General features: G+C 39.1%; 1 protein-coding gene across 1 annotated transcript in view; it reads left to right on the forward strand.

The window, feature by feature from the left end:
* The window catches only part of srgap1b (SLIT-ROBO Rho GTPase activating protein 1b), a 52694-nt gene that overhangs the window by 21593 nt on the left and 3156 nt on the right, over positions 1 to 27945 (forward strand). The window contains exons 4-20 of the mRNA XM_053508903.1: positions 3114 to 3176; positions 5771 to 5947; positions 8088 to 8216; positions 12875 to 13096; positions 13258 to 13359; positions 17119 to 17316; positions 17627 to 17711; positions 18565 to 18592; positions 20039 to 20069; positions 20173 to 20233; positions 20347 to 20424; positions 20682 to 20816; positions 22056 to 22161; positions 22759 to 22983; positions 24965 to 25044; positions 26072 to 26249; positions 27727 to 27861. Coding sequence (XP_053364878.1) covers positions 3114 to 3176; positions 5771 to 5947; positions 8088 to 8216; positions 12875 to 13096; positions 13258 to 13359; positions 17119 to 17316; positions 17627 to 17711; positions 18565 to 18592; positions 20039 to 20069; positions 20173 to 20233; positions 20347 to 20424; positions 20682 to 20816; positions 22056 to 22161; positions 22759 to 22983; positions 24965 to 25044; positions 26072 to 26249; positions 27727 to 27861 — 2033 coding nt within the window. The remainder of the gene's footprint in view (positions 1 to 3113; positions 3177 to 5770; positions 5948 to 8087; positions 8217 to 12874; positions 13097 to 13257; positions 13360 to 17118; positions 17317 to 17626; positions 17712 to 18564; positions 18593 to 20038; positions 20070 to 20172; positions 20234 to 20346; positions 20425 to 20681; positions 20817 to 22055; positions 22162 to 22758; positions 22984 to 24964; positions 25045 to 26071; positions 26250 to 27726; positions 27862 to 27945) is intronic.

The following is a 27945-nucleotide window of genomic DNA, read 5'->3' on the forward strand; positions in this document are numbered from 1 at the left end:
TGGCCGCTGTAAGAAGACGTGAATGCGTTGTGTAGCATGTGCGTTGTGAGGTGACCGTGTAATCATGACCACTTTTAGATTAGAGATCCTATTTGTATTACAGTACGTTTTCTTTTCTGATTAAGGATTTAGAAACGGATGGACTGATGTATGGACAAATGATGTATTTTTGGATGAATGGACGCGAGTATTGGATGGACCAGTGGAATATTAGACGCATGAGTTGATTATTAGACCAGTTGATAAACGGATAATTGTAGTGAACTGAATTATTAAATTGTTGAAATTTACAGATATGTTTATTATTAAATGGATGGGTGATGAACATGTAAAAAAAAAAAAAAAAAGGTGCATAGATAATAGGATGATTGATTATATGGGGACAGTTCTGTGAGAGTATTTGCCTGATATTTATTTTATTTTATTTTTTGGGGATAAAGATAACCCAAGTAAATAATAATAAATAGAAAAAGAAAGATTATTTCATTTATTATGAGAAAAGGCTTAATAAACCTTCCTGGACCAGTGCGAAAAAATAATTGCCTTGTTAACCACATTTTTTGGAAAGCTGAGTTAGATCACTGCCAGACCTGTTGAATCAAGAAATCATTCTAATAAAACCTGTCTGACATGGAGTGAGGCACACTTACTGTAAGGATCTAAATCACTCAAGTGTGACAAATAAATATGCAAAGAATAATAAAAAAAGAAATCAGGAAGGGGCACATACTTTTTCACAGCACTGTGAATGCATTACTGATTAAATATACTATTGGAAGGCTAGATTATTAAACAGCTGGATGGATTACTGGATGGATGGATAGATGATTGATATGGATAGATGGATTATTAGATATGGATGGATGGATGAATCATTGGATTGATGGACTGATAGAATGATGGATGAAAGGAGATAATTGTTAAATGGATTTAGTATTGGGCTGTTGGATGAATAGATGGATTATTGAAAGCGTGGGTGAATAAATGGATAAGATGGACAGATTAATGGATAATGGAAAGTTGGATAGATTGTTTAATGGGTGGATACTGAACTGGATGAAAATAATTGATGGTTGGAGAATGGATTATTGGGTGGATAGATGGATTTGAGTGGGTGGATGTATAAATGGAAGAATTGATAGATGGTTGAATGACTGAAAGATCCCGTGTAGATTATTTGAGTGGATAGATTATTGGATTAATTTAAGCATAGATGAAGGTAGAGTGTATGGATATCTTACTGAATAAGTATTGGATGAATGGAAATGGATAGGTCATTGAATGGGTGGGTGAGAAAGACAGCAGATGAGTTCGTCCAACCTATACTTGTATGACCTATACTTGTATGTTGGAGGTTTAATTTAAAAAGAAATTGTGTTTCTATTTTGGGAGAACTTTAGGTCCTAATGTGATTTCTAGAGTGGTCTTATTGCTCTGTAGTTGAGTCGTGTGTTTCATATCACTTAATTCATATGGCTGATATTAGATTTTATGAAAATGGTCCTTTTAAGCCAATTTTCTTCCCTCTCATTTTTTTCCCCTCTCAATTGAGTTAAGGCCATTTCTCAGTGTAGTAGCTCTCTGCACTAGTGGATTTCTCTTAGAATTCATTCTGAGCAGTAAGGTTTATTTGGATAAAGAAAAAAAAAACATTCTGCACGGTGTTTTGAGAATATCTGGCCTTGGTGCTGGTTAAAATGTTTTATCAGGTTAAATTAACAATGTGGTTGGTGCATTTCTAATAAAAGGGAGGAGCTACCTATTCTCTCATCATAGTCCTACATAGGTTTCCTATTGAAAGGTGACATACCCCTTTTTAAACATGCTAGTATAAATTTTATAGGATGCCAAAATCTCTCTTGGTGCAAAGATTTTAAATGACTGAGAAAGAAAATGTTTTAAGCTATTTTTAACACACAAGTTCAGGACATTATAAAGTATTTTAGTCTGTTATCAGGCTGTTCTGACCCAGATTTCTAAAGAAGCAAAGGAAAAGGGTTTACACCCATTTGTTATGTGTATATCTTATTAACAATGTTGTCCTTATTGTTTAGTGATATAAATGTTGAAACACAGCAAGAACGCTAGGTTAGTCACTAGTGGTTAGCCGCCAACATACTCGTCTTTATACCCGGTGATCTAGCACCACATCAGCCCTTTTTTTAACTGTATATCACTAAACGGGTCACAGTTAATGATTTAATGGTGGAATAGCACTCTTGTGTCCGTGAACCATGTCTATGTTGCATATCATTACTCCTGAAAATTACTATCCCAGAGATTTATCCTGCTTCAGCATGCAATACAAGCTATTGTTAGCAACTTGAAGCTCATAGTGTGCCTAAATTCTGAATCTTCACAATCTAAAGTCGACTCTCAGAGAGTCAAGATACACATTTGAGCCTAAGTGTTTTCACCAAACCCGCATTGGAATTGCCCCTCTTAAAGACAACAGTCTGATGTGGAATGTTTAACACACACATTGCTGTAAGCTTCTCAATGGTCTGAGTCAAAACACATGTCTGTGGTGTCTTTCGTGTCACAATAAAATGCCGCTTCCTGGACAGAGCTGAGGCGGAGATGGGTCCTACCAGCTTTGTTTTCACAGAAATATTATAAATGTGTCGAATAACAGACACATTCTAATCTGTCCAAAATGATCAAAAGATAGATTTTCATTCTAGGTGGCTTTGAAGTTGTGTATCCTGAATGCTGTCAGTTAGCAACAGTGTACCGAGCAATACACTTCTAACAGTTCCCCCATAAACTGGTATTTGGGGGGGAAAATGTTAACATATAGGTATGATCTTAAATGCTTTTCGACTCACAAGAAGCTTTATCTGCTTTTCTTCTTCACAATGTGACGCCAAGCCTGAATGAACTCGACGGCTAAAAGTAATAGGATGGCGTTTTGCTCCCCAAACAGCTTTTGAGCTCGCCATTGTGTTCAGATCAGGTGTCTCAAACAGTGTTTCATTGCTTTAGATATGAGTTTGACCCAAACCCAGACCTTTTGTATTTGACCTTTTTCTCTGGAGAAAAAACCCCCAAAAACTTCCCTCTCCCTCTCTCTCTCTCCCTCTCTCTCTCTCTCTCTCTCTCTCTCTCTCTAGAGTAAAGAGATCACTTTCCAGTTGCAGGAGGACCTGATGAAGATTCTTAATGAACTCTATACGGTGAGAAATTCTTTCTTTCTCAAGCCTCTCGTTGTCCCTACTCTCGTGTCTTCTGTGTTCGGATTAAGGTTTTCTTCTGTCATTTCAGTTCCAACCGTTCATCCTGTCTTTCTCGTTTTAATCATTCCATCAATATCCAAGCCGCCCAACCTGTCACTGTTCTTCTATCCTACAGTCCTTTTTTTTTTTTTCTGATCGCTCTACAGCTCAGCTTCAGCAATCTCATCAATCTTTCATTTGCTCATTTTTGTCCTTTCATACTTCTGTCACACTCCCCTACACACAGGTTGGTTTTCAGGCTATAAATGTAATAAATGTAATAACTTCAGCTGGCCTAGCACAACATGCGGATGTTTCGGAGGGACGTTTGGAAGGTTCTTGTTTTAATCTTTCTTTAAACGACACTTAAAAAAACCAGCCGCTTGTAAGAGTTTCGTCAAAGGTTTCGTGTCACATTCGGATTCGTCTGCAGTTTAACAGCTTCTAATCAAACATCAGAGAAAGCTTTTACCACTGATGGTTTCCATCGTCCTCGGCTTCACAGATGGATGGGCAGTGACACACTGTCTCTCACACACACACACACACACACACACGGAGAGCTGTGAGACGCTGAGTATTTCCACAGCATTCTCTGCTGTCGTGTCAGGGCGCTCGAGCTTCTGCATGTCCTCGTTAAAATCCATCACGACGTTATCACGAGGGCTGTAGCCGAGCTAAGTGGTCATTTACATATGGCAACAATTACTGATGTTCTCAAACACATACATGTGCTCTTGCTCTCCATCCACACACGGCATCCATTAAACACACATATGGGGCACAAAATGGGATTTGGTCGTATCTACCTGATTAGCTCAATGTGGGCATGTGAGAACACTACGGATGTGGGCACGACTGGCTTCCTTTTTAAATATTACTTCACTACTGGTTCACAGATGTGAGTAAATGACTGCTGTACTGATAAAAATAAAAGTTTTAGGCTGTTCATGAATTAAGGTTGAATATTACTATGTTCATTACAACTTTGGATTCGCAGTTTTCCATTTAAGAGCGCTTGTTTGGTTTTACTGGTGTAAAGTTTGGAAAAAAGCTAGCTAGCAAGTTTATACAGAGTAAGCAGAAAGAAAAACTGACAGCAAAAATACAGGAGACTGTACACTGAGACTGATTTCAACTAGATCTCATAATGCTAAAATTCAGACCTTCGACTAGGAAAATCTCCTCAACTCCAACTACAGCACATGGTGTCAAATCAACATGGCTGCTGATACCAAAATCAACCTTTAAATTTGTTACACTGTAGATTCTAGTACAGGATGTCCCAGACTTGCAGACGAGTTTCGTTCCGGTGAGCACGTTTGTAAGTCCGATTTGTTCTTAAGTCCGACAAAGTGATTTATTTATTTTATTTTACCTCTTTGACACAAACATTCAATGTAAAGCATACCAATCCGCTTGACTAAATCTGTCATCTTTCCCCACACTGCCATCGTGTGACCATAAACTGTTATTGCGCTTAATAAAATTAACCCCAGAGTGAAATGTTGTTTCTGCGCTTTTAAATTGCGAGGGGAATCCCAGATGTTGTCCGCTGTTTTCCACCGTGTTGGACTGTGAACTGTTTACTTGAGGATGTACAGCTTTACAGTACAGACATTTTCTATCTTTGTGCTCCCGGACTGATTCATTGAAACCGGACTAATTTCTCCCGGACGCAACTACAATATACCGTAATTTACACATTTTATACTTTCACTTACACACTGAAAATGCTGTATATAATTGTAAATATTGGTATCTAGTGCAAAGCGGTGCCTATTATTGTTATACAATACAAGTGAGATACTTCTGTGATTGAACCAGAGGAAGAACCGTGGTCTGTTTGTATCTGCTGAAATTCATAACTCGAATGTTTGTAAGTCAGGGACCTACCTGTATTTGCTTTAGATCACTCGCAAAACAAACCAATTGGCTTTTGTTTTTCTATATATAGTATAGAAAATACACATCACTCATTCCATTTAGCTGGCTAACAAAAGACATCTTTGATTTGTTTCCTTCACTTTGTACCCTAGTTCATAGAGATAAGAGGGAAAAAATGCCAATGTTAATGCCAATGTTAAAAACCCGTGGAGCAAGTTGGCTGGATGACTTGGGCATGGTTACCAACAGGTGGTTTTTGGATGACATGACCATCATGATAAACTCGACATTCTGTTTTAAAAGCTTAAAACCTGCTTTCTTTGATGTATTTTAGATTTTAGATGTCACCATTTCCATCAGGGGTTTCAGTTTGAAGACTCTCTCGTTGAGCAGGAATTCCTAAACAGACCATTAAATAGATCTTCCTACATCGAGGTTCAGGAAATATCCCAGTTTCCATTTAGTCATGAACGCAGTATTATAACCCCAATGTTTTTAATGACTGCCAACAGATTACCTAACTTTCCAAACACATGTCAAAATTGGTAGGAAGTAAAACCTCTGCTGTGCCTCTGATTGTAACACACTCTAGCAAAACCTGTCAGTTCTAATAGCATTCAGTGTTTCTTTTTAAGAGTTATTCTGATGGCTTGGCAAAATCTGTGCAGGTGATGAAAACCTACCACATGTACCACAGCGAGACTCTGAGCTCGGAGAACAAGCTGAAGGAGGCCGAGCGGCAGGGCGAGAGACAGGGGCGGGGTGGAGAGGTGTTCAGTCTGCGCAACGAGGAGCGCCATCAGCGCCGCAACGCCACCCGCAAGATCCAGAAGATGAAAGAGAAGGTACGGGATTCAGCACACGATCCTGACTTTTAATATGTTCAAGTAATACAGTATTAGTCAAAGGTTTGGACACGCCTTCTAATGTCATGTTAGGTGATTTCTACATTCTAGAACAATACTGGAGAGAATTGTAATTGAGTTACAACAACAACAGTCAGTTATTTTAAGACATGAAGGTCAGCTGTTCTGGATCAGTTCTTGCAAGAACAGTATGGTTAGGTGCATTTGCAAAACCCATCAATCTCCATGATGAAACTGTCTCTCATGAAGACCTTCCCAGGAAAGCAAGACCAAAGCGTACCTCTTTTACACATTCGTTTAAAGTCGCCCCAGAGTAAAACAGCTCCTTCGATTAGAGCCGTTATGAAGGATTTCTAGAGCATGAGTAGAAGATGCATCTCAATATCAGCTGTTCACATGAGGTTATTGCATATTGTTTCACAATGTAGACAGAAATACAAATCAGGAAAGACCATGGAATTAGGAGGTGTGTCCAAGCTTGTAGTTGACCCGACTTTAGCATGCTATAATAATGAGCAGCTATATTAAGGGTGGGACACCAGTGTGTGTTTTTCTTCAACCTGACCTGTGTGATGTGTTCATACGCATCATAAGAAAATGGGAAATTTGTCGAGTAATACCACGTGTTAAAACGCAACCGCAAGGCACAAAATTCCAAAGTCTTTGGAAACTAATAAAAGTTCCAGTTTTCCCTCTTAGTGTTACAAATCACTCACACTGGAGGTTCCTTCCAAACGTCTCATCACAGAAACCCGTTTTTCTGTTTCAATCTCTTCTTGTGGAGCCCCCGTGTTGCTAAATTTCAATTTGTTGCTAAAGAAATAAAACATATTAAGATGCGTGTGTTAATATAAAAACCTGTGAGTGAGAAAACAATCAAAATTGGTCAAGAAGTTTACAGTACTCCCTGGGTAAGGTGACGGATTACTGATCAGAGGAGGTCTTGAGTTCAAATCCCAGCACCACCAAGCTGCCACTCTCGGCGCCCCTGAGCACGGCCCTTAACCCTCAACTGCTCATGTGAGTGATTAGTCAAAATGTAAGTCACTCTGGAAAAGGGCATCTGTCAAATGTTATAAATAAGTATTTCACATGCACAATAAAATCTTATCTTCTATCAGACGTTTAGCTTTATGCAGCTTTCCGACAATAACAAGCCAAAAAAAAAACAGTCATTGTGGTTACTTGTTTTAAAATGAAGAGGAAGTTTATCACTTATCACATCATAGTTTCTACAAATTCTTTCTTATGAAAGAGTTAAGTATTTTCTTATCCACCATCTGCTCTTAAACTTGCATAATTCATTAACAGTGTTATCCTTTTTACAAAAGCATTATTCAGAATGAACAGATAATGTGTGAACATAAACAGATATGACCACGATGTGACTTTTTAATAAATTAAAACCATCTATTCAGCTCAAGCGTCATTCAGACCGTGTTCCATGCTATACACACTGTTTTATTTCTATAAAGAGAAGACTGGTAAGCAGAACTAACAGCAGCACTGCGTCCCTGTTTCCTGAATCTGCAGAGGTTCAGGAGATTAAATAAAGTTGTTTTCTATTAAATTACATTGCGGTTTGTTTTGAGGAGTTCTCCCATCTGAAGGTGAATAATGTTCTGTTTTCTCCGAGCGCGGATCTCGTGTGTGTTTCCTCGTCTCTCTGCGCTGAATACGTTATTGTTTCTGTAGTAAAAGCTTAAAGTATATAGAATATAGTCAGTAGTATTGTCTTTTGGTTTTTGTAAGGAAACATTTCTGTAGTCTTTATGGAAAGAGTCTCCATTCTGTTAAGTTTTTTTATGTAAATTAAATTAGTTAACACCTGAGTCAATATAATAATTATCGTTAAGGCTTAATGACACATTTTTCTTTTACTTAATGACGCTTGTATTTTCTTTCCATTTTCATTAATGAACATCATTAGTGTACTCAAGATGAAGAGATTTCATTAGAGCTGTATTTACTAATAACTTTACTGTAATAATGTTTCAGCTGAGCCAAGCTAAGACTTGTCTTAATATCACAACTTATCGTCACCTCACACTTTGTATGTGTGTTTTATTCTTTTCTCTCTTTTTTTTTTTCCCTTTTTCCTTTTTCCCTTCCTCACCAGCGCCAGGCCAAATACTCCGAGAATAAGCTGAAGGTCATGAAAGCTCGCAACGAATATCTGTTGACTCTGGAAGCCGCTAACGCCGCTCTGTTTAAGTACTACATCCAGGACTTGTCCCACTTGATTGACGTGAGTATCATAACAGTGCTGATGAGTTCAGCAGGAACGTGCTGCGCGCTAAGCGCAGCGTGGCGATACAGTTCTTTGCGGCGTTATCACCTCGCTAAGCGCTGATGAATTATAGTTTTGATTAATGCTTCCTAATTAGGTCTCCTCTCGTTTCTTTATAATTAAAGACAAAGATGCTGCATAACACAGAAAGGAGGGATGGAGACGTTAATTAGACACACCGACTCACAAATGCCTGTATACACACATGTACACACATGTACACACACACACACTACTGTGCAAAAGTCTTGTACTTTTTTATTTTTTAATTTTTTTGGTACAAACTTTGTTATATGTATATTTTTTATGACTTTATGCTTGAGTCAATTAAAAAGATTTTTTGCCAAAAAGAAAGCCATTATTATATAAGCGACCACTTTTCAGACAAAAAAACTAAATAGAAAATGGCGAGTTTTTACAGGCAAAAAAAGCAGGTGTGACAAAGGCCTCAGAAGAACTGTCCATGGTTCTGCAGAATGCTCAGTAAAATGAATTTCAATTGTGGTTCATTGGTTTTATAGCATAGATGTCAATACAGCTATTAAGCCATGACAAAAAATCTGTTTCCTGTGGAACCTTGGATTACGAGCGAATTTCCCCATAAGAAATAATGAAAACTCAAATTATTTGTTCCTCAGCCGAAAAAAATAAATACAGAAAATAATTGACACAAAATATAAAGTAAAAATAAAACAAATTAACCTGCACTTTACCTTTGGAAAAAAAAGTAAAAATAAATTCTAGCAGGTTTGTGTGTGTGTAAAGGTGAGAGGAGGACCGGTGTGTGTGTGTGTGAAGGGGCACGGTGTCCAATGACACGCGCAGACAAAGTGCAGGCTGATACAGAGAGAGAAAATGGATCTTTAACCTCTCTATAACAAGACCACTTTTGCTTTATACGCACGCACACGTGTGTTATAATAAACAGTATACGCGCGCTGTATACACACGCATACAGACACAAAATAAAATATGTTTTACGCGCACACACGTGGTCACAGTGTTATAGTAAACAGTACACGCGTGCACAGATGTTCATTATACCAGTAAGAGATGAGCACTAAGACCCAGCAGGGGAGAGAATTACCCACAATTCCGCAGCGCAAGAGAGAGAAAAACCGTTGGCTTAGTTGTGATTATGTAAGGCTCGGCATCAAAACAAGAAGCACATGCGTGATACATGATACTCCGTACTCGTAAACCAAGACTTGCTCGTTTTCCAAGTCAACCTCGCAATCCAAGGTTTCACGGCACTCAAAAAAAAAAAAAAAAAAAAAAAAAGTATGCCCTCGAGTGGCGTAGTGGTTAACTTATGCAAAATTAGTGGGGGAAAATCCAGGTAAAAATCAACCCCTCCATACACGCACACAAAAAAACCCTCAATGCTCAGAAATAAAATGGAATCGACAGTTTTCCTAGGCTTCACTGCTCTAGTCTACATGCAGTACCCTGCTGATGTACCTGATCAGAAACCCCATTTTATAGTGTCATTTTAATGTTGTTTTTCTGTTTTCCAATCACATTTTTGTATTCATTGTCAGAGCGGTTCAGGTCGACCATCTGTCTCTCTTGTGTTAAAAGGTTTTTCCACATGGTCTTGAATGACAAAGATTTTTTTTATATAGTAGACTTCCTATTTATGCCCCAAGGCGAGTGGATAATGTAAAAAAAATAATAATAATAATAATAATTCCTGCTACTCGCTCTAACAAATACAAACTCTAAACACGTTTTCATTCCAGTGATCTACATTTGAATTATGTGCAATGTTTATTTTCTCTCAAGGGGTGCTATTAATTCTGGAGCTGACAGCATTTTTGTTTACTCTTCACTTGCTAGATTTCTACCAGAGCAGCATTACACACATTCAGGTCTTCTTTTTGTACAACCATACACAGTGTGATATGCAGTGAAATGTTTATCTGACTGTCTGTGACCTTAAACGAAATGATAAAAGAGAAAGATTTCACTGCAATAAAAAGGAAAATTGCACTAAAAGAATACAATTAAACTAAAGAATTTTCAATAAAAAAAAATAAAAATTGGGATGTAACATCAAGATTAGCGTGTCGCGGATCCGGTCGCTTCCTGCACATGTTTTTCCTCAGACGCCTTAAAAGCTGGCAATAGAATTCGCTATTGATGGTCTGGTCCCTGTGTATAAATCCTTGATGCAGAATGCCACGAATGTTGAAAAAGACGATGAGCATGTCAGTACAGTATCAGTATCAGTACTCCACTATCCATTTTAGTATACAGTTTGTATATTTCACTGTAAGGAGACGAGAGCTGAAACAGAAAGCAGGTTCACACCTTGCAGATGCTCTAGAAAAAAAGCAGCCCCCCCCCCCCCCCCCCCCCCACACACACACACACACACACACACACATCGCAGGCTTTTTGAGTCTCCTGCATAGTCTGGGTTATTATTATTTTTCTTCATTAGAGCTAACAGCAGGTTTAGTCTAGTCAGCAGGGTTCGTCCCCAAACAGAGCAGCATCTTTTCGACCTTCACCGAGGTCGTCCTCGCTTACCACCGGAGCTGATAAAGACAGCAGGAGAACCTGTGTGTGTGTGTCAGAGAGAAAGTGTGAAGCATTGATTAGAGCAGCTTTGAATTAACCTTAAAGAGAACTCGGATAGAGAACTGCGTCGACTGAACCACGCGACTCGTCCGTCTGTAGAGATAATCAACCTTCAGTGTGGGAAAAGTCGCAGCGTATTAAAACCCTTTATCTACACACTGCTTCAGGAAGATGGCGGGCGAGGATCCGTCCTTCAGTATCCACACCAGACACGGTCTGTGACTGAAGAGTCCGTATAGGCAAGTTAAGATTGCTCAAACGTTTTTTAGTGATTTTTATTTATTTATTTATTAATTCTTCAATCAGGAGAATCAACAGTGTCGACCCCGAGCACCCGGGGGCAGAACAGGGGGGCAGAACAGGGGGGCGTGGCCACCATGTAATTACAACACTAACATTCATTACAATGCCACCAGGGACTACGGGAGCGTGAAGACTGAAGTCAATCTGCTGCTTGATATTTTAAAAAAAGAAGCTGATTTGTGGTGTTTTAGGAGATTTTAGCTTCTTTACATCACAGCATAATTTGTTGTAAAGGCTGAAAAATACGTGGAGCCTGGAGTTCTTTCTACATTGAAAAACAAATACTATTAAAAACATTAATTAATAAAACAAGTGCATAATTAGTGTGATTAAAATATATTCTCGGGTACAATGTGTGCAGCAGTTTTATAAGAAAATGAGCTGCTTAGTTTTACTGAACGTGCCAATTAATCTGCCAATAAAGCATATACTTTTGACCTGCCCAAGTTTTAATACCATGAGACCGCGATTTCTTCCAGAACAAAATTTAAAGAACTTCTTCTGCAAGATGAAACCAGAAAAACTTTTACAAATCCTAGCAAAAGTGCCTCCAAAGAACCTTGTGTAAAATCTAGTTCTTCTGGCCAAGGCCATGGTATAATGTGCTATTTATTTATTTTATTTTATTATTATTTTATCATCATTTATTTTATTTTTGTCACTCCCTTTTAAATCCCTCATATTATCTATAACTTAATATTATATTTGTTTGTATAAAGTAGTTGAATGTTTCATATGTATGGTATATGGAATAACCTGTGAAGCTAATGTGGCAATAAACCCTAATACACAACAAACAACCAAACAAACAAACAAACAGACTGAACATGCTGCAGAATCGGCCACCTACACCTGCTGCAAAGCTTTTTCTTATTTTTCTATATTTTTTTCTATATTTTTTCCTTATATTGTATATTTTGTACTGTACAGTCATTTTATTTTTTCTTAGTTAAATTTACCTTTTATTTTCTTTTTCCTATTTATAGTCTTTTATTTTGAGGTCACGGTTATTATATATCAATTATAATATATTTTATTATTTATTTATGATAATAATAATAATAAGAAGAAGAAGAAGAATGTGCGATGACTGACTTTGTGTATTTTAAGCACTTGTAGAATTTAACAAAGTTTTTCTATAAATTGGAATAAACAACTTTTTTACTACATTTTTACTGGTGTGGCTTATATGGAGAAAAAATGTAAAGATGTAGTAAAGAAAAGTAATCCATTTCCCCCTTGTAATAAAAATAATGTTCTAGCGTCATTAATTATTATTATTTTTTTTCAGTTTATTTTGTAGTTGTAAGATGATATTATTTACATTTTTATTTTAATTATGCGGTGACATAGTGGTCAGCAAAATCAGATCAGCTCATTTAAGTCCTGGCCAATACATACAGGGGAAAAAGAACTCACATTAGGAAGTGTTTATTTTATTTTGCTTGGAGACCCATGTGAATGTCTAAAAATGGATAAAAAAAAGAATTTTGCATAACAGGTCATCTTTAATGTATTACATAATGTTCTGCTTTATTATTGTTTCTCATACACAAGGACGTCTGTGGCATGAGCTCCATATAAAACTAATAATGAACAGATTTTATTGTGTGTTCAGTGATCTAGTGGAGATTTCTAGTAGACGATGTTTATTTATGGAAGGAGTCTCCAGGTTCAGTGGTGTGTAACAGGTTTTCACTCTGAATGCTTGTGTGTGTGTTTGTCAGTGCTGCGACCTGGGCTACCACTCCAGCCTGAGCCGCGCGCTGCGTACGTACCTGTCGGCCGAGTACAGTCTGGAGACGTCCCGTCACGAGGGTCTGGACATCCTGGAGGGGGCGGTAGAGAGTCTGGACCCTCGCAGTGACCGCCAGCGCTTTATGGAGACTCACCCCACTGCGTTCACGCCACCTGCTCGCTTCAACTTCCAGTCTCACATGGGGGACCAGGTCAGGCGTCACCTAGTGCTCATCAGATGCACAGCACACACACTCTTTACTGCAGCCAGAGAAATAAAACACCAGAAGCTAATACATTTTATTAGAGGATACGGGGTATAGTGGGTTAAAGATAAACTGCTAACATTCTGTGTGTGTGTGTGTTTTGGCAGGTTAGTCAGATCACAGCGATGCCGCAGGTGCAGGCTGAGCTTCTTCTCCGCTACCAGCAGCTCCAGTCCCGGCTTTCCACACTGAAGATTGAGAACGAGGAGGTGAGAAACGCGCGCGCGCGCGCGCACACACACACACACACACACACACACACACACACACACACACACACACACACACAGGAACAAGCACTTTAGCATTGCACCTCCGTTGAGAATGAAGAATTAGATGAGACATGCTCACACGCTTCTTTTCGACACACACACACACACACACACACACACACACACACACACATTTAGGTCATAAAATGTAGGCAGATTAGGCTGATACAAAATGCAAATTGAAATATCTGCCTCTATTACTCCTCCTTACCAGCTGCCACCTCTCTCCCTCTATCCCACTCTCTCTATATCTCTCTCCCTCTCTCCCTCTCTCCCTCTATCCCACTCTCTCTATATCTCTCTCCCTCTCTCCCTCTATCCCACTCTCTCTATATCTCTCTCCCTCTCTCCCTCTCTCCCTCTCTCGTTATCTGTCAGTGTATCTATCTTTCAGTCATACACACATTTTGGACACAGTTTATTTTGGATATAAGAGGCACATCAAAAAAGAGGCACATCAAATTGTACTCCTCTGTACCCACTGTCACCTCTCTCCCTCTCTCTCTCTCCATCTTTCTTACTTTTTCTCTTCCTCAATTCTCTCCATCTCTTTTTTTTTTCTTCCTCTCTCTCTTCCTTGCTCACGTTGTCCCTGTCTCTCTCCCACTTTTCCTTCTTTTTTACTTTTTGTATTGCTCTCTCTTTTTCTCTCCCTATTTCTCATTCTCTCTCTCTTTTTCTGTCACTGTATCTCACCCTCTTTTTTTCCTTTTTTCTTTCGTTCAATATATTTATGTATCTATGCATTAATCTCTCTTTCTCTCTCATGCACTCCACATGCCTCTCTCTATCTTGCTCCCTCTCTTTTTCTCTCTCTCTCTCTCTCTCTCTATCTCCATCTTTCTTACTTTTTCTCTTCCTCAATTCTCTCCATCTCTTTTTTCTTTCTCTCTCTCTTCCTTGCTCACCTTGTCCCTGTCTCTCTCCCACTCTTCCTCTTTTCCTTATTTTTTACTCTTTTTTTATTGCTCTCTCTCTTTCTCTCTCTATTTCTCATTCTCTCTCTCTCTTTCTGTCCCTGTATCTCACCCTCTTTTTTTTCCTTTTTTTCTCTCGTTCAATATATTTATGTATCTATGCATTAATCTCTCTTTCTCTCTCATGCACTCCTCATGTCTCTCTCTCTCTCTCTCTCTCTCTCTCTCTCTCTCTCTGTTGGAGAGGAGGGTTGTTTATTACTGGTTGCTGGCAGACCAGCTGTTTCCTGCAGCCCTTGCCATGTAAAAGGGCAGAGCCAAAGTGCTGATGGAGGCTTAATTTGTGCAGTAAGGCCCTCCTGTTCAACACACACACACACACACCACGCACTGTCCCATCTGGAGTCTCTGTAACTATAATCGTGACAGTTTCTTAGACATGTATACGCTTTTATTCTGTAATCAAATAATCAGAAAGACAGCAGGCTAGAGTTCACACAGAATGGTGCAGAGACGGATCAGAGGAGGATCACCAGACTGGGCTGTGCCGACAGGAGGTCTATAGTAAACACTCTATACAACCGTGTTAAGCAGAAAAGCGTGACGGAGAGCGCAGTACGCCGAGGATGTTCAACAACAGCAGAAGAGAAATCCGATGCACTCGGGGGGCAAATCAGCTTCACCCGAACCGAGCTGACAGTTAAACTCTGCTGAATGTTTTGTTGTGCTGAAGACTTGAGACTAGACCAGAGCTCTGGAGTGATCAATAGGACGTGACGTGATGGACTGTCTCCGAGCTCCTCGACTCTTCTTTACTCTGTCATGCACAAAGAATGCTGTCCTTTGACAATTCGGACAATGCTACGCTTTCAACTTTGTGGAAACAGTTTGGGGAAGGCCCTGTTCTAATCCAACAGACTGTGTCCCACTGCGCAAAGCAAGAACTAATAAAGACATGGCTTGATGAGTTCACTGGGGAGGAACTTGACTGGCCCTAACACAGAGCCCTGACTCTCACAGAACCCCATCGAGCACCTTTGGGATGACCTGGAACAAAGATTGTGAGCCAGAACTTCTCGTCCAACATCAGTTGACTCGGAGTAGACACGAATTCCCACAGAAACACTTTACAATGTTGTGGACGGCCTTCCAAGAAGAGTGAAAGCTGTTAGAACTGCAAGAATGAAGCCAACTCCATATTGAAGTGTAGGTATTTGGATACAATGATATTGCAGGTTCGGCCAAATACTTTTGTCCATATACTGAAAGATATATGATCTCTTGTGGAGAAACATCTGTGACATTGAACACCACCTTATTCCAGAGTGAAAAGTTCCACACTGAAAAGTAAACCCTTGCTGATATTCTCCAACCAAGTCTGTTAAGGTTCCAGCGGAAATATTATTCTAATCATGCATTCTGGTATTTATCACGTTTACATGCTCGGGTAAATCGAGCTACGCTTATACCTCGACTAAGCCGTATACTCCTGTCCCTGTCCCAGTACACGTCCACTAGAGGGGAATTGATTTATTGACTGAAGTACATCCATCTCCGCTAACATCTCCGCTTGTTAGTACTGGACCATTGTTTGGTATATTACATCACAACCCAAAACGACAGACAAACAAGTTAGTAAGCTGCAAACTATAACATGTCAAGTGGTGAAAACATGAACATCTTTACGGTGCTGTACAGTATATTTTGCACATGCTATACGGTTTCCATTTTGTACAAATGAGATGCAGACAATCCCTTGTAATGCATGGTGTGATCTGAAGACAGACGATACTGCTTGGTCTCGATTAAGCGCTCGCCATGTCGCGCATGATGTTCAACTTCCACTTCCGAGTAATAAAACTCTCAACCGCATTATCTTGGTTATCTTGGCTATAGTCAAAACTATAAAATAATACATTTGGCATTACATAATTAAGTAACAACAGCAGTCAGTTGTTATTTTAAGACATAAAGGTCAGCTGTTCTGGAAAAGTTCTTACAAGAACATTATTGTGTCAAGTGTATTTGCAAAACCCATCAAGAACTGTGATGAAACTGTCCCTCATGAAGACCTTCCCAGGAAAACAAGACCAAAACTGACCTCTTCTGCAGAGGAGACCTTTATTTAGAGTCACCAGCCTCAGAAATCACCAATTAACAAACATCACCCCAGATCAAAGCGTTATGAAGAATGTACACTCAAACTCAATATCAACTGTTCAAAGCAGATTATTGTGTGTTTCAATCCGGTTTGTTTCACTCTTTGTAGCTTCAGATGTGAATGAGTTCTGGCCCTCCACTCACCCCTTGTGGACGTGCATATTTTTAACCAATCAGAAGAAATGGACTTCCCTGAAAACTATTTAAGTTGTCTTTCCTCTCTCTTTTTTTTCTTCTTGTCTGGAAAGACATCGTCCCAAGCAGAAGATTTAAACTACGTGAACAAAAGGCCTACAACACGGAAATGCAGTCACCGTCTAATCACACCCATTAGCCACGCTCAGGGGTGTGGTTCTAGAGTGACTGTGGAAGTGGAGATGTCTTGTAATTCTCCAGGAGGATTCGGTGTCCATATAAAGCAAAACCCTTCATCCTTTATAGTTCCTTACTTGATTTTACTGAATTTTACATTAGATTATTGACTTGTTTATTATTACGTTTTTAAGAATTACTGCATGGTTCTAATAAGACTCAAATACTTAGCTCATGGACCTCAGAATGATCAGACTCCTTGTGATTTTATGACATTTTACAACTCCGTCCATCTTGTCCTGCACAGGTGAAGAAGACATCGGAGGCCACGCTGAGCACCATCCAGGACATGCTGAACATGGAGGACTATGACGTGTCTGAGAGTTTCCAGCACAGCCGCTCCACCGAGTCGGTCAAGTCCAGCGTGTCTGACACCTACCTCAGCAAACCCAGCCTGGCCAAGAGACGAGCCAACCAGCAGGAGACCGAGCTCTTCTACTTCACTGTACTTTCCACACACACACACACACACACACATTTTAAGGACATAATAATGTGTCTGATCTGATGTTTTTTACTGAACCTGGCACTGATATTATTATACATGGCCTTCTGCTGTCCAGATAAAGCAGTGGATCACTAGAGTGCCGTGGTTTCTCCTCTGCCGTACTTTTATTTACTCAGTAATGGACTGGCGTGTGCTGACCTGGAGTAATTAGATCGTTAATTATTGGTCTAACCACATTAATATTGATTCTGTGTGTGTGTGTGTGTGTGTGTGTGTGTGTGTGTGTGTGTGTGTGCGCGTTGTACAGAAACTGAGGGAATATCTGGAGGGCAGTAACCTCATCTCCAAACTGCAGGCCAAGCACGACCTCCTGAAGAGGAGCATAGCAGAGGGTGAGTTCATCAGCAGCACCGCTATAAATTCACCATGTTGTCTCTACAGCCATAGAGTACCTGCGTTTCAGTTCACACCATCTATAACATCTGTCTGTATTGAGAACGAGACTATCGGGGGATAATATGAGCGATGAAATGCAGTGACTCCAGTGCAAAACATAAAATAAAATGCACAAACTGCGTTACTTTTCATCTCGCTGATTTATAGAAAGCGTTACAGAAAAGCAATACATTAATTATACTATATAATGTACTATTAGTGATATATAATGTATTATTATATAATGCTAATAATCTAAACAGTTAAACTGTTTTTTAAGAATGCTCCAGACATGCATTCTGTCAACTCTTTTTCTGATTTAGACCTCCGGAGTTTAAAACAGGGATCGATCCAGTCACTCTATTCTATCTGTCCAGCATACAAGTACATGTTTTGGAGTCATTAGTGATGGTGGTATATTTTAATCCCTCTACATCGAAGTATTAACCTCCTGACAGCGACGACTTATTGGAACTTCTTATTGGAACTTAAATTTTTTTTTTTTTTGTCAAAAATGTTTGTAAGAAAATCCATTATTTTAATGCCATTTCCATGAATGAAAGGTGTGTAATGTTTCTCTTATAACCAAAACTTTTCCAGTGTATTGCATCACAGTCCACCATGGTGTGGTCCATGGCATAGCCAAAGCTTTTCTATAGAAACATCATCTTTTTTTTTTTCCTTTTTTTATTTATTTTTTTTAAAGCCATGATGAAAACAGGAAGTCGTAGGTCACAGATGACAAGCTTTGCATATTATGTGATACAACAGCAATAGCATTTTAAACAGAGGCTTGTTTCCCCCCTGCAGGCTACAGAGCAGACATAATGACCACCAGGTAAGAACAGACCTCGTGGTCTCAATGTTTTTCCTCTTCCTTTTAATAGCCTTGATAGAAATTATTATTATGATTATTATTATTATTATTATTATAGGAAGTTTTCAAATATTTGCCTCAGACTTTAAATGAATTACCTCCTTCTAATGAGTACCTTTTATATAATTACTGACTGAGTAATGTTTCACTATGATTGATGTTTCTCAAGAATAACTTTCATCCAGGAGATTTGATCTTCCATTCATCCTGTAGTTTATGAATTGCTCAGAGTTTGCTCACCTTTTAATTTCACACATTAGCTTTTACTGTACCATATGCTGGTACTGTATATATTTGGGTTTCAAAACGTCATCATGACGTCTGTTTGGTCTATTGTTATGGACGTTGGTACGACATTGCTATTAAAAGTTACAATTACTTTGCTGTCATCGGAATAATGTTGCCCATAAAATAAAATAAAAAAATTATTGTAATATTAAAAGATTTCATTTACATTATTTATGGCATGAGTGCATTTCACACTATGTGAGGGTCCCAATACATACCAGTCGGAATTCTAAATCCTGTTAGAAACTTGCCGGTGTGGTCTAATGTTGTGTGAATGAATGTTAATCTGCGTACTTTAACACTTGAAATACGAGTTGTTTTGAGATTATACTGTATTTGAATTGTTGTATTTGGGTTGTTTATTCACTGATAGATTAATGACATTTTCATCCTAACTTTGAAAAACTGGAAACGTTGTCCTGATGTCAGACGTGATCACAGTGTTGTTACAGCTCTATTACAACATTACAGTCCCTGCTGAGGATTTCTAAATTACTCTCCAATATTGTAATAGCAGTGTTTTCCACTTTTATACCTTATATAACCTTTAACACAATTTTTAAATATATAAATATTTCTATTTATTTGATATTTATTTTTTATATTTATTTCACAATTTAGACATGTGAAGTGTACGACCAAGAAAAAATATATATTTAAAAAAACGAAACACTCAATAGTCCTTAAAACCCAGGATATCCCTTTAGCCATTTTTTGCACATTTTTTAAATAAATAATGGCTAGGGGTCAGGATTGTGCAATGTAGAGTGATGTATTCCTTTTTAGCAGAACCTAGGCAATATGATTTTAGCCTTCAGTTATAGTAGTTAATCGATCGCAGACGGCATCGTTCTCCCAGACCAAAAGGGTGGGCAAATATACTCGAGTGGCCACCGAAGTATTCTCCATGTGTGGGGATTACTGCACAGAGATGGGAATGGACATCGAAACAATACAGTGATTATTAAAAAATTTGAGTTTGGACATTTTAATATTATTACAACTAAAAAGATGTTGTTATACTGTAGATGTGGGGAAATTTTTTTTAATTTATTTATTGATTTTTTTTAAATTATTTGTTTTTATCCCCTATCCACCACCACCCCCACCCCGTCATAGCCGTCGTCGGAACTCCCACAGCAGACACCAGGTAGCGTTTCTGCCCACATCTCTGTCTGAGTGTTACGTGTGACTTTTCCTTCAGCTGTGACCTTGTGCCAGGACTGAACGCTGAATGTTTTGTTTGTGCTCAGGACTCTGCCAAGGCCATTCCACTGATTGTAGAGAGCTGCATCCGGTACATTAACCTCTACGGTGAGCCACGGTTATGAATTAGTAACGCACAGCTGATGCATAATTGCATGTCCGCTCCCACACACACACGCACGCAGAGCCTGAAGTGTGTGTCCTTGTGATTGCCCCTGCAGGTTTGCAGCACCAGGGTATTTTCAGAGTCTCTGGCTCTCAGGTGGAGGTCAACGACATCAAGAACTCATTTGAAAGAGGTGTGTAGATTGTGATTGGTACACACACACACACACACACACACACTAACCCACATGCTGACAAAGCACACTGTTTTTAGGCCCTGATTTGTGACCCCTAAAACAGAAGGCATGCATCTGTTAAGCTTTCGTGGAATTTTTTGGAGGAAATTCGGCGTGCCTGGTTTCCCCGAACATGACGAGCTGTTTTTCGACAGTGTCCAGTCTGATTTGTTTACAGAAATTACGAAATCCGACCACAATGCCTGTTTTTTTAGGAAACGACCCACTGACGGACGAGGAGAACAACCACGACATCAACTCGGTGGCCGGAGTGTTAAAGATGTACTTCCGCAACCTCGACAACTCGCTCTTCCCCAAAGAGAAGTTCAACGACCTCATCGCCTGCGTCCGTACGTCCATCTCCTCATCTGTGTATGCGTGTGTGTGTGTATTCAGGAAGGAAAAGAGAGGTGTAGGAGAGGGAGAGAAAAGAAGAAAGGAGAAGCAATCAGGATATGACACGGTGCTAAATTCTTTGGTTTCCTAGGGAGCTAGGACAGATGGTGTGTGTGTGTGTGTGTGTGTGCACGCCTGTGTACGTCTGCAAGTCTGTTTGATAAAACACTCTTTTAAAAAGCTCTAAAGAAAGCTTCTATGGATAATTGAGGACTCGTAGCACACAAAAAGGATTTAAAATCATGGTAGTGTTTTTGATATATAACCTTTAATTCCCAACATTTATCAGTTAGAGTACAAAGATCGTCTCTGTTCGTATATAATTCATTTTACTTTCACACAATTGAACAGATAACAAAATACACTTCACACTTCCAAAAAGTGAAATATTTCCAGCGGGGGATTTATCGTTTCAAAACAGCGCCAGTTAGTGGCTGAACTCCAGCCTTATAAAATGTGTTTAAGCATGGGCATGGGAAGGACATGCTAAAATCTTTGCCCACGTCTGAGTTCACTTTTTTTATTTACATTTTTTTTTCCACAGAAAGATGCTGATCTGATAAGATGTGCATTTACATGCACAAAGAATTTAGTCAGAGGTTCTGTGCTCTGTCAAGCATTTAGTCTGATAGAAATATAACGGAAGAAGTCTTTTATTTTATTTTTCAAGGTATTTTAAGGGATTTCCATCTTTTCCAGTAAGTCTCGCCTGCTGTGTTATGATTGGTTACAAGAATTCAGTCTCATATATGATTGATTCGATGGTTTCCTACATGTCAAATATTGAGCCAATCAGTGCTTCTTTCTCAGCTAGAGACTGAGAAAGAGAGAAATAATAAAATAATAAAAATCAGAAAAAAAAGTTTAATAATAAACAGTGTTACTAATGACATCCAAGTAGCTATAAGAGATCAGGGGAAAAAATGTCGAATTGGATATACTTTTTTTGGTAAAGAACTGTAAATTGTAAAAATTTTAATCGTAGTAGTAATTTTTAAAAGGGAGAAAAACAATAATGGCTGATTGTATGAGTATAGAAATATTCGCTGATACTCAGTGGGTCAGAATCAGTTTAGTTTCAGTATCAGAGAAGGAAGCCATGTCCTGCTATCTATAGTATTTTTTACTTTTTTTTGCTTGTTTTAACTTTGTTTAACATTTCTCAAAGGTGTGTGTTCAATTCCAACCTCCAGGTACGGAGAATCTGTATGAGCGAGCGCTGTCTATCCGAAAGCTGCTCATGACATCACCGCGCCCTACACTTGTAATCATGAGATACCTTTTTGCATTCCTCAATCAGTGAGTATGCACACACACACACACACACACACACACACACACACAGACACCTTTTTATATATACATCCAAAAATATGTTCATACGTTAACTGGAATCATCGTCATCGGCGTCATGGTTGCTCCAGGAAACGTCTCCTGAGTGGAGAAATAAAGCTAAACTAAGTTCCAGTGTTCACACCGGAAATTAAATGCACTCCCTGCTGTGTGCCAAGAGAGACATGGATAAGGAGAGAGAGCGAGAGAGGAGAGAAAGCAATATAAAAGACAGAGGGAGAGAGTGTGTGTGAAATGATGGGTAGAGGTGCAAAGAGAAAAGGTGTCATGTGCTGCTCTGTGATTTCACCTCCAGTCTGCTGTTCTGTCTTCGAAACAGCGAGTCTAGAGAAATGAAGCCAGTAATAATCCAGACTAATGACACCACGGTTCTGAATGTTTTATGTGATATGTGAGACTTGGAACGTCTTATTGAACCCCAAAGAGCTCCACTTAATTACAGACTTCCAAGCGCTCTGCCTGTCACTTCGTACTGCTGCTGTTTTTTTTTTTTCCCCCCTCTCTGTGGTAAGATGAGAAGCTCTTCCTCTTTCTGTCCTTCAGTCTCTCGCAGTACAGCGATGAGAACATGATGGACCCCGGGAACCTGGCCATCTGCTTCGGACCGACGTTGATGCCCACTCCGGATCTGCTGGACCAGGTGTCCTGCCAGGCGCACGTCAACGAGATCGTCAAGACCATCATCATCCACCACGAGGCTATCTTTCCTGACACCAAAGAGCTGGAGGGGCCCGTCTACGAGAAGTGCATGAGCAGCACCGAGTACTGGTGAGGGTTAGAACAGAACTTCTGGCTGCACCATTCAGATTGTGCAAATTACCCACGTGTAGCGTAGATCACACGTTTTCCTCAGGAGAAATGTCAGTCACGGGGTTTTCGTAGTCGTTCTCAGGCAGCTAGTTTTAAACACAAGAACTTGCCTTCAAGCCTGAAAAAAAAAAGAGCTAAATATTATTTAAAATCGATAAATACCTTAATGGTTTACTTTAGTGTAGCAGAGGATTATATACAGAAATAGAGGTTTTTACTGGCACAACTGTGTTCTGTTAATTAAACCGACTTGAACGTCCCACATAAATAAAGATTATTGTATGCGTTGAAATAAACATTATTTAGGGGTCTTGTGTATTGTTACTACAGTACAGTGTTGCAATTTTAATGTTAACAATAATCACCGCAAATGTAATTGAATTTTAAAAAAAAACAGATCCAGGCTTAAGCCTTTTTAATTCACACAATGCTTTTATTGTGGCTAATTAATGTTATGTCATTGTATTATACATTTTAGGTAAATAACAATCAGTTGTTTATGTATTTAAAATACACCCTTATCTTAATAAAAAAAGATTTTCTTTTTCAGCCTAGAATATTAAATTACAGCATGAGTGCAATTTCTAACTAATGAGAGTTTAGATAAGTGAATAAAATAAAAACTGCCACGTCAACGTGTTAAAACAAAACCTATGAGCATGAGAATTTAACACGAGGTGAATGTAATTAATACAATATGCCTCATTCTGTACTGTGCCATTTCTCTGACTAAAATTTGTAAGAATGTATGATTTTAAGACTAATTTGAGTTCTCGTACACTTGAGTAAATGTTGATGGCATATTCACACTTGAAATTATTATGATGATTATCTTTTTATGAATGCGAATTAATTGCACCTTGCACATTATGTACCTTTCTGAAAATCATGTCTGTCTTTTTTTTTTCCCATTTTATTTCTCCCCCAAGGCTACTACACATAAATATTTACAAGCTGAAGCAATTCATATTAATGCTCATTAGCTCACTTTGGTAAATTAGCTAGCTAATCATCTGTTCAGAAAAGGGAACATATTTGAGTTGCGTATTTTAGAACATAATGCATAAAAGAAAACTAGAACCAGAATTTTACTAATTCATTATTTAATGTCAGGAAACCTTGTGATGAATCGAGTGCTCGAGGTTGTGGTGAGCTGCGTTTATCACGCTGTGCTGAGAGGAAATTTCCTTTCCAAATGAATTACATTCGAATTCCTTGCGTGACGAGTGCAGATTGGTCTGGTGTGGTGTTTGGATTCTCCGTTGCCACGATACACATTTTACCTCATTCGTATTTACGTTTTTTGCTCAGACTTTTCATCGTCTGTGTGTGTGTGTGTGTGTGTGTGTGTGTACAGTGTTTGCAGATTCAGCATAACTACATACACAATTAAAAAATTTTTTTACTTCAAGCAGAGAATTTACGAGTTATCATACAATGTTGATGTTTGTTAGTGTGAAGGAATCCATAGATTGTGTTAGTCGTTAGCATAATTAAAATGCTAAGCATAATTCCAGTTTTGCTGTTCTTAGAAAAGTTTGTCTGTTCTTAGTAAAAAAAAAAAAAAAAAAAATAAAAAAAAACATGCATGAGAGAAATGTTAAAAAAATTTTTTTTTTTTTTTTTTTTTTTTTAATGGTTGTATTAAAGCCCTTAACAGTTAGCTTCACCTCAGACATTTGCTAGCTAAGTGACCGTATTTGCTAATAGCCAGTAGTGTTCCAGTGTTTGTGCCAATTTAACTGGCTGAATCTGGTCTTGTGTTCAAGTTCTCTTCTAAATATTTATGGCAGTTCATGTGACAAATTGTTCACACATTATTGCTTTTTAAGAGTTAATATTATAAATTACGCTTAGCAAACCTTGTAATTTTTTGAACACTAGTTTCCCTATGAGATTAAGTAAATGTTTGTTTTCTGTTTTTTCTTTCCTCTTCTAGTGAGAGTCCATACAGCGAGCCAGGAGTGTTTGAAGAAGGAGAACAAGATGGCGGCACTGAAACCCAGACCAGTGAAGAGGGTAAATCTCTCTGACACTTGCATTATGTGGGAGCAGGTGCAGGACACACAGCGGGTTTAAGCCCTTCACTATTGAGTCATAAACCTGCTGTATGCATACTGATGATTTTAGTCTGACATTCGATTCAAGACATGATGGATGTTTTCATGCTTTACACCCAGTTATTACCTCCCTTTTGAATTTAGTTTTCCCATCCTAGTCACAGTCAAGCAAATCCCATCCAATCCGAATGTATTGCTCACACGAACAACCACATGTACAGTAGTGAAATGGTTTTCAGGACTTTCTGGTAAAATAAAACATAATTTACTTGAGAAGAAATGGGGTGAAAAAAAAAAAAGTCTAATTTAAGTTTTGAGGATTGTTCAAGTCCGGGACGAGTGATGAACTATCTGGTGAATGAAGGAGAAAAACTGATTGAAGACTGAACAGAAGACTTCAGGAACAGTACAGTGATTAGTGCACATGTTTTAAAGAAGACCGTATGTCCATAAATGACGATCCTGCGTGAGGTGGCTTGGAGCCCGCTGCAGTCGTTCCCACGAACATTCAGCGACAGGAACGCCCTCAGGGGGGGAAAATGGCCTCGTTTGAAAACCGAAAAGCATTCTGTTTTTGCAGGACAACATACAATCTCATACTGCCCACTGCACCACTTGTTCATTACAGGAACTCGGCTGGGAGTTATTTCCACATCCCTCGTACAGTCCTGACCTCGCTCCAGGCCATTTCCACATGTTTGATGTAAAAGATATAAAAGAGACGCCTGAAAATCTGTGAGCAGTTTGCGGAGTGCAGTCTACAGTATATGTGTAGCTGTAAGTGAAATGACGTGGTCTGCAAGGTTGAGCTGATGTAGCTGCAGTGAAACACTATGTTTAATCCGACTCGGCTACATTTTTTTTGTCTCTGCACGTCACATTTGCATGTTCACATAAGCATTTATATTCTTTCATGCCTATCGTTTTGTTTAGTTTCTTTTTTATTACATCAGAGTTTTCAAGTAAAATGTGTGTGCATGTTGCAGAGGGTGAGCCGGTGGAGGCCCTGGCGAAGTTTGACTACGTAGGGCGCTCGGGTCGTGAGCTGTCCTTTAAGAAAGGGGCGACTCTGCTCCTCTTCCAGAGGGCTTCTGAGGACTGGTGGGAGGGGCGGTGTAACGGCACTGATGGACTCATACCGCACCAGTACATCACACTGCAGGAGTGAGTGCACAGCTTGAACACACACATTTCACAGGAATTACACATGTGTGATGATGGTACTAGGTATAGCAGGGTACAAACGCCTGAGTCTAACATCTGTGTTATCTATAAATATTACACATACACACAGCGGTATACATACAGCTCATATGCACATTGTACACAAGTGATCTTTCACACACTATACATATTGCTCATTACCCACTGTACACAGTACTCATATACACATTGTACGTGTTGGACACGCGCCGCCTTTACACGTTAGTTGGACACGCGCACCCTATACACATTGATGACAGACAGACAGACAGACAGACAGACAATATTGCAGAATATGCCACATACAAAAATAGGGTGAAAACTGGCAATTCAAAAAGACAAAAAAGAAATAGGAATTACATGTGCAAATTGTCTGTGTATGTATGTGTGCGTGAATAACGGGATATGTATATAAGTTACTATCATCATCTGTTCCATAGAGGTGAGTCATTGCACAGTGCACTGGCAAACAGTAGGAATGATTTCCTAAACCGTTCTTTGTGACAGCAGAGCTAAATCAGTCCGTTGGAGAATGAACTTCACTGCCTCTGGATGGGATCGTACACACGCTACACATGTTGATCATACACACACTATAGAGATCTAAGTGATGGAACCCATTAAAACTCAAACAGCCTCGTTTAATAAACGTATTACCCGTGTCTGTCATGAATGTTTACGTTTTTACCACCTTTTTTTAAGACTTAAATTAGCAGGAAGTGCCCGACAGTCTCATGGACTTGTGATGTTAAAAACAACCAGTGACCGTTTTAAACGTGGTTATATTTGAAACATCGTAAAAGGCAGAGCAGCAGGAAAAACTAGACAAAGTGTAGTAGAATGAAATCAGCAGTTGGCTATTTAGTGAATCGTAATGGCTTGAAAGCTTGAAGGTTACTTTTCGGAGGCGGAATGAAATAAATGGATCAGAGTAAAATCCGAATCTAAACACGCATTTAACAAGTGTCTGTCTGTTACTGGTCTTAAGGAGAGAGCTGAATAATATTCCATTCATATTATAGTATATTGTGGTCCAAGAGTTTGATACAGAGCTGGATAGGAACACATGACTGTAGAGGTGTGAATAAGACCACCAAGACACCCAGAGCAACGAAAATCATGAGACAGTGTGACGTAGCTACACAAACTCGTTTACAGAATAGAAATAAAATACATTTTGTTCATACCATCGCTGTCTATATTGCATGACAATTTCCTTTAACGTTTTGATTTACTGATGACGTTACAAAAGCCTTCCTTGTAATACAGAACCATCAGTTGTCGCTGACTTCAGTAATGCCTATTATAAATGATTGCTATATTTAACTTTCTATTGGTCGCATTGATTTTAGGACTTGTTTAAGAGCTGATTGTGTTAATAAGGAATAAACGGAAGAAGAGATAAGATAAGCTAACGACGACGCGGTTGTGGTTTCAGCGAGGAGGCTATGTCGGACACTCTGAGTCAGAAAGCAGACAGTGAACACAGCAGCACTCCTACAGATGAAGTAAACTCCAGGAGGTCCCTGACCTCCCCAACCGAACCCAGACTTCCAGAAACCTTTATCAGCCGGTGAGCGCACACACACACATACACACACATACACACACACATACACATACACACACATACACACACACACACACACACACACAC

Source organism: Clarias gariepinus, chromosome 12 (assembly GCF_024256425.1).
Source record: "Clarias gariepinus isolate MV-2021 ecotype Netherlands chromosome 12, CGAR_prim_01v2, whole genome shotgun sequence".
Taxonomy (NCBI): Eukaryota; Metazoa; Chordata; class Actinopteri; order Siluriformes; family Clariidae; genus Clarias; species Clarias gariepinus.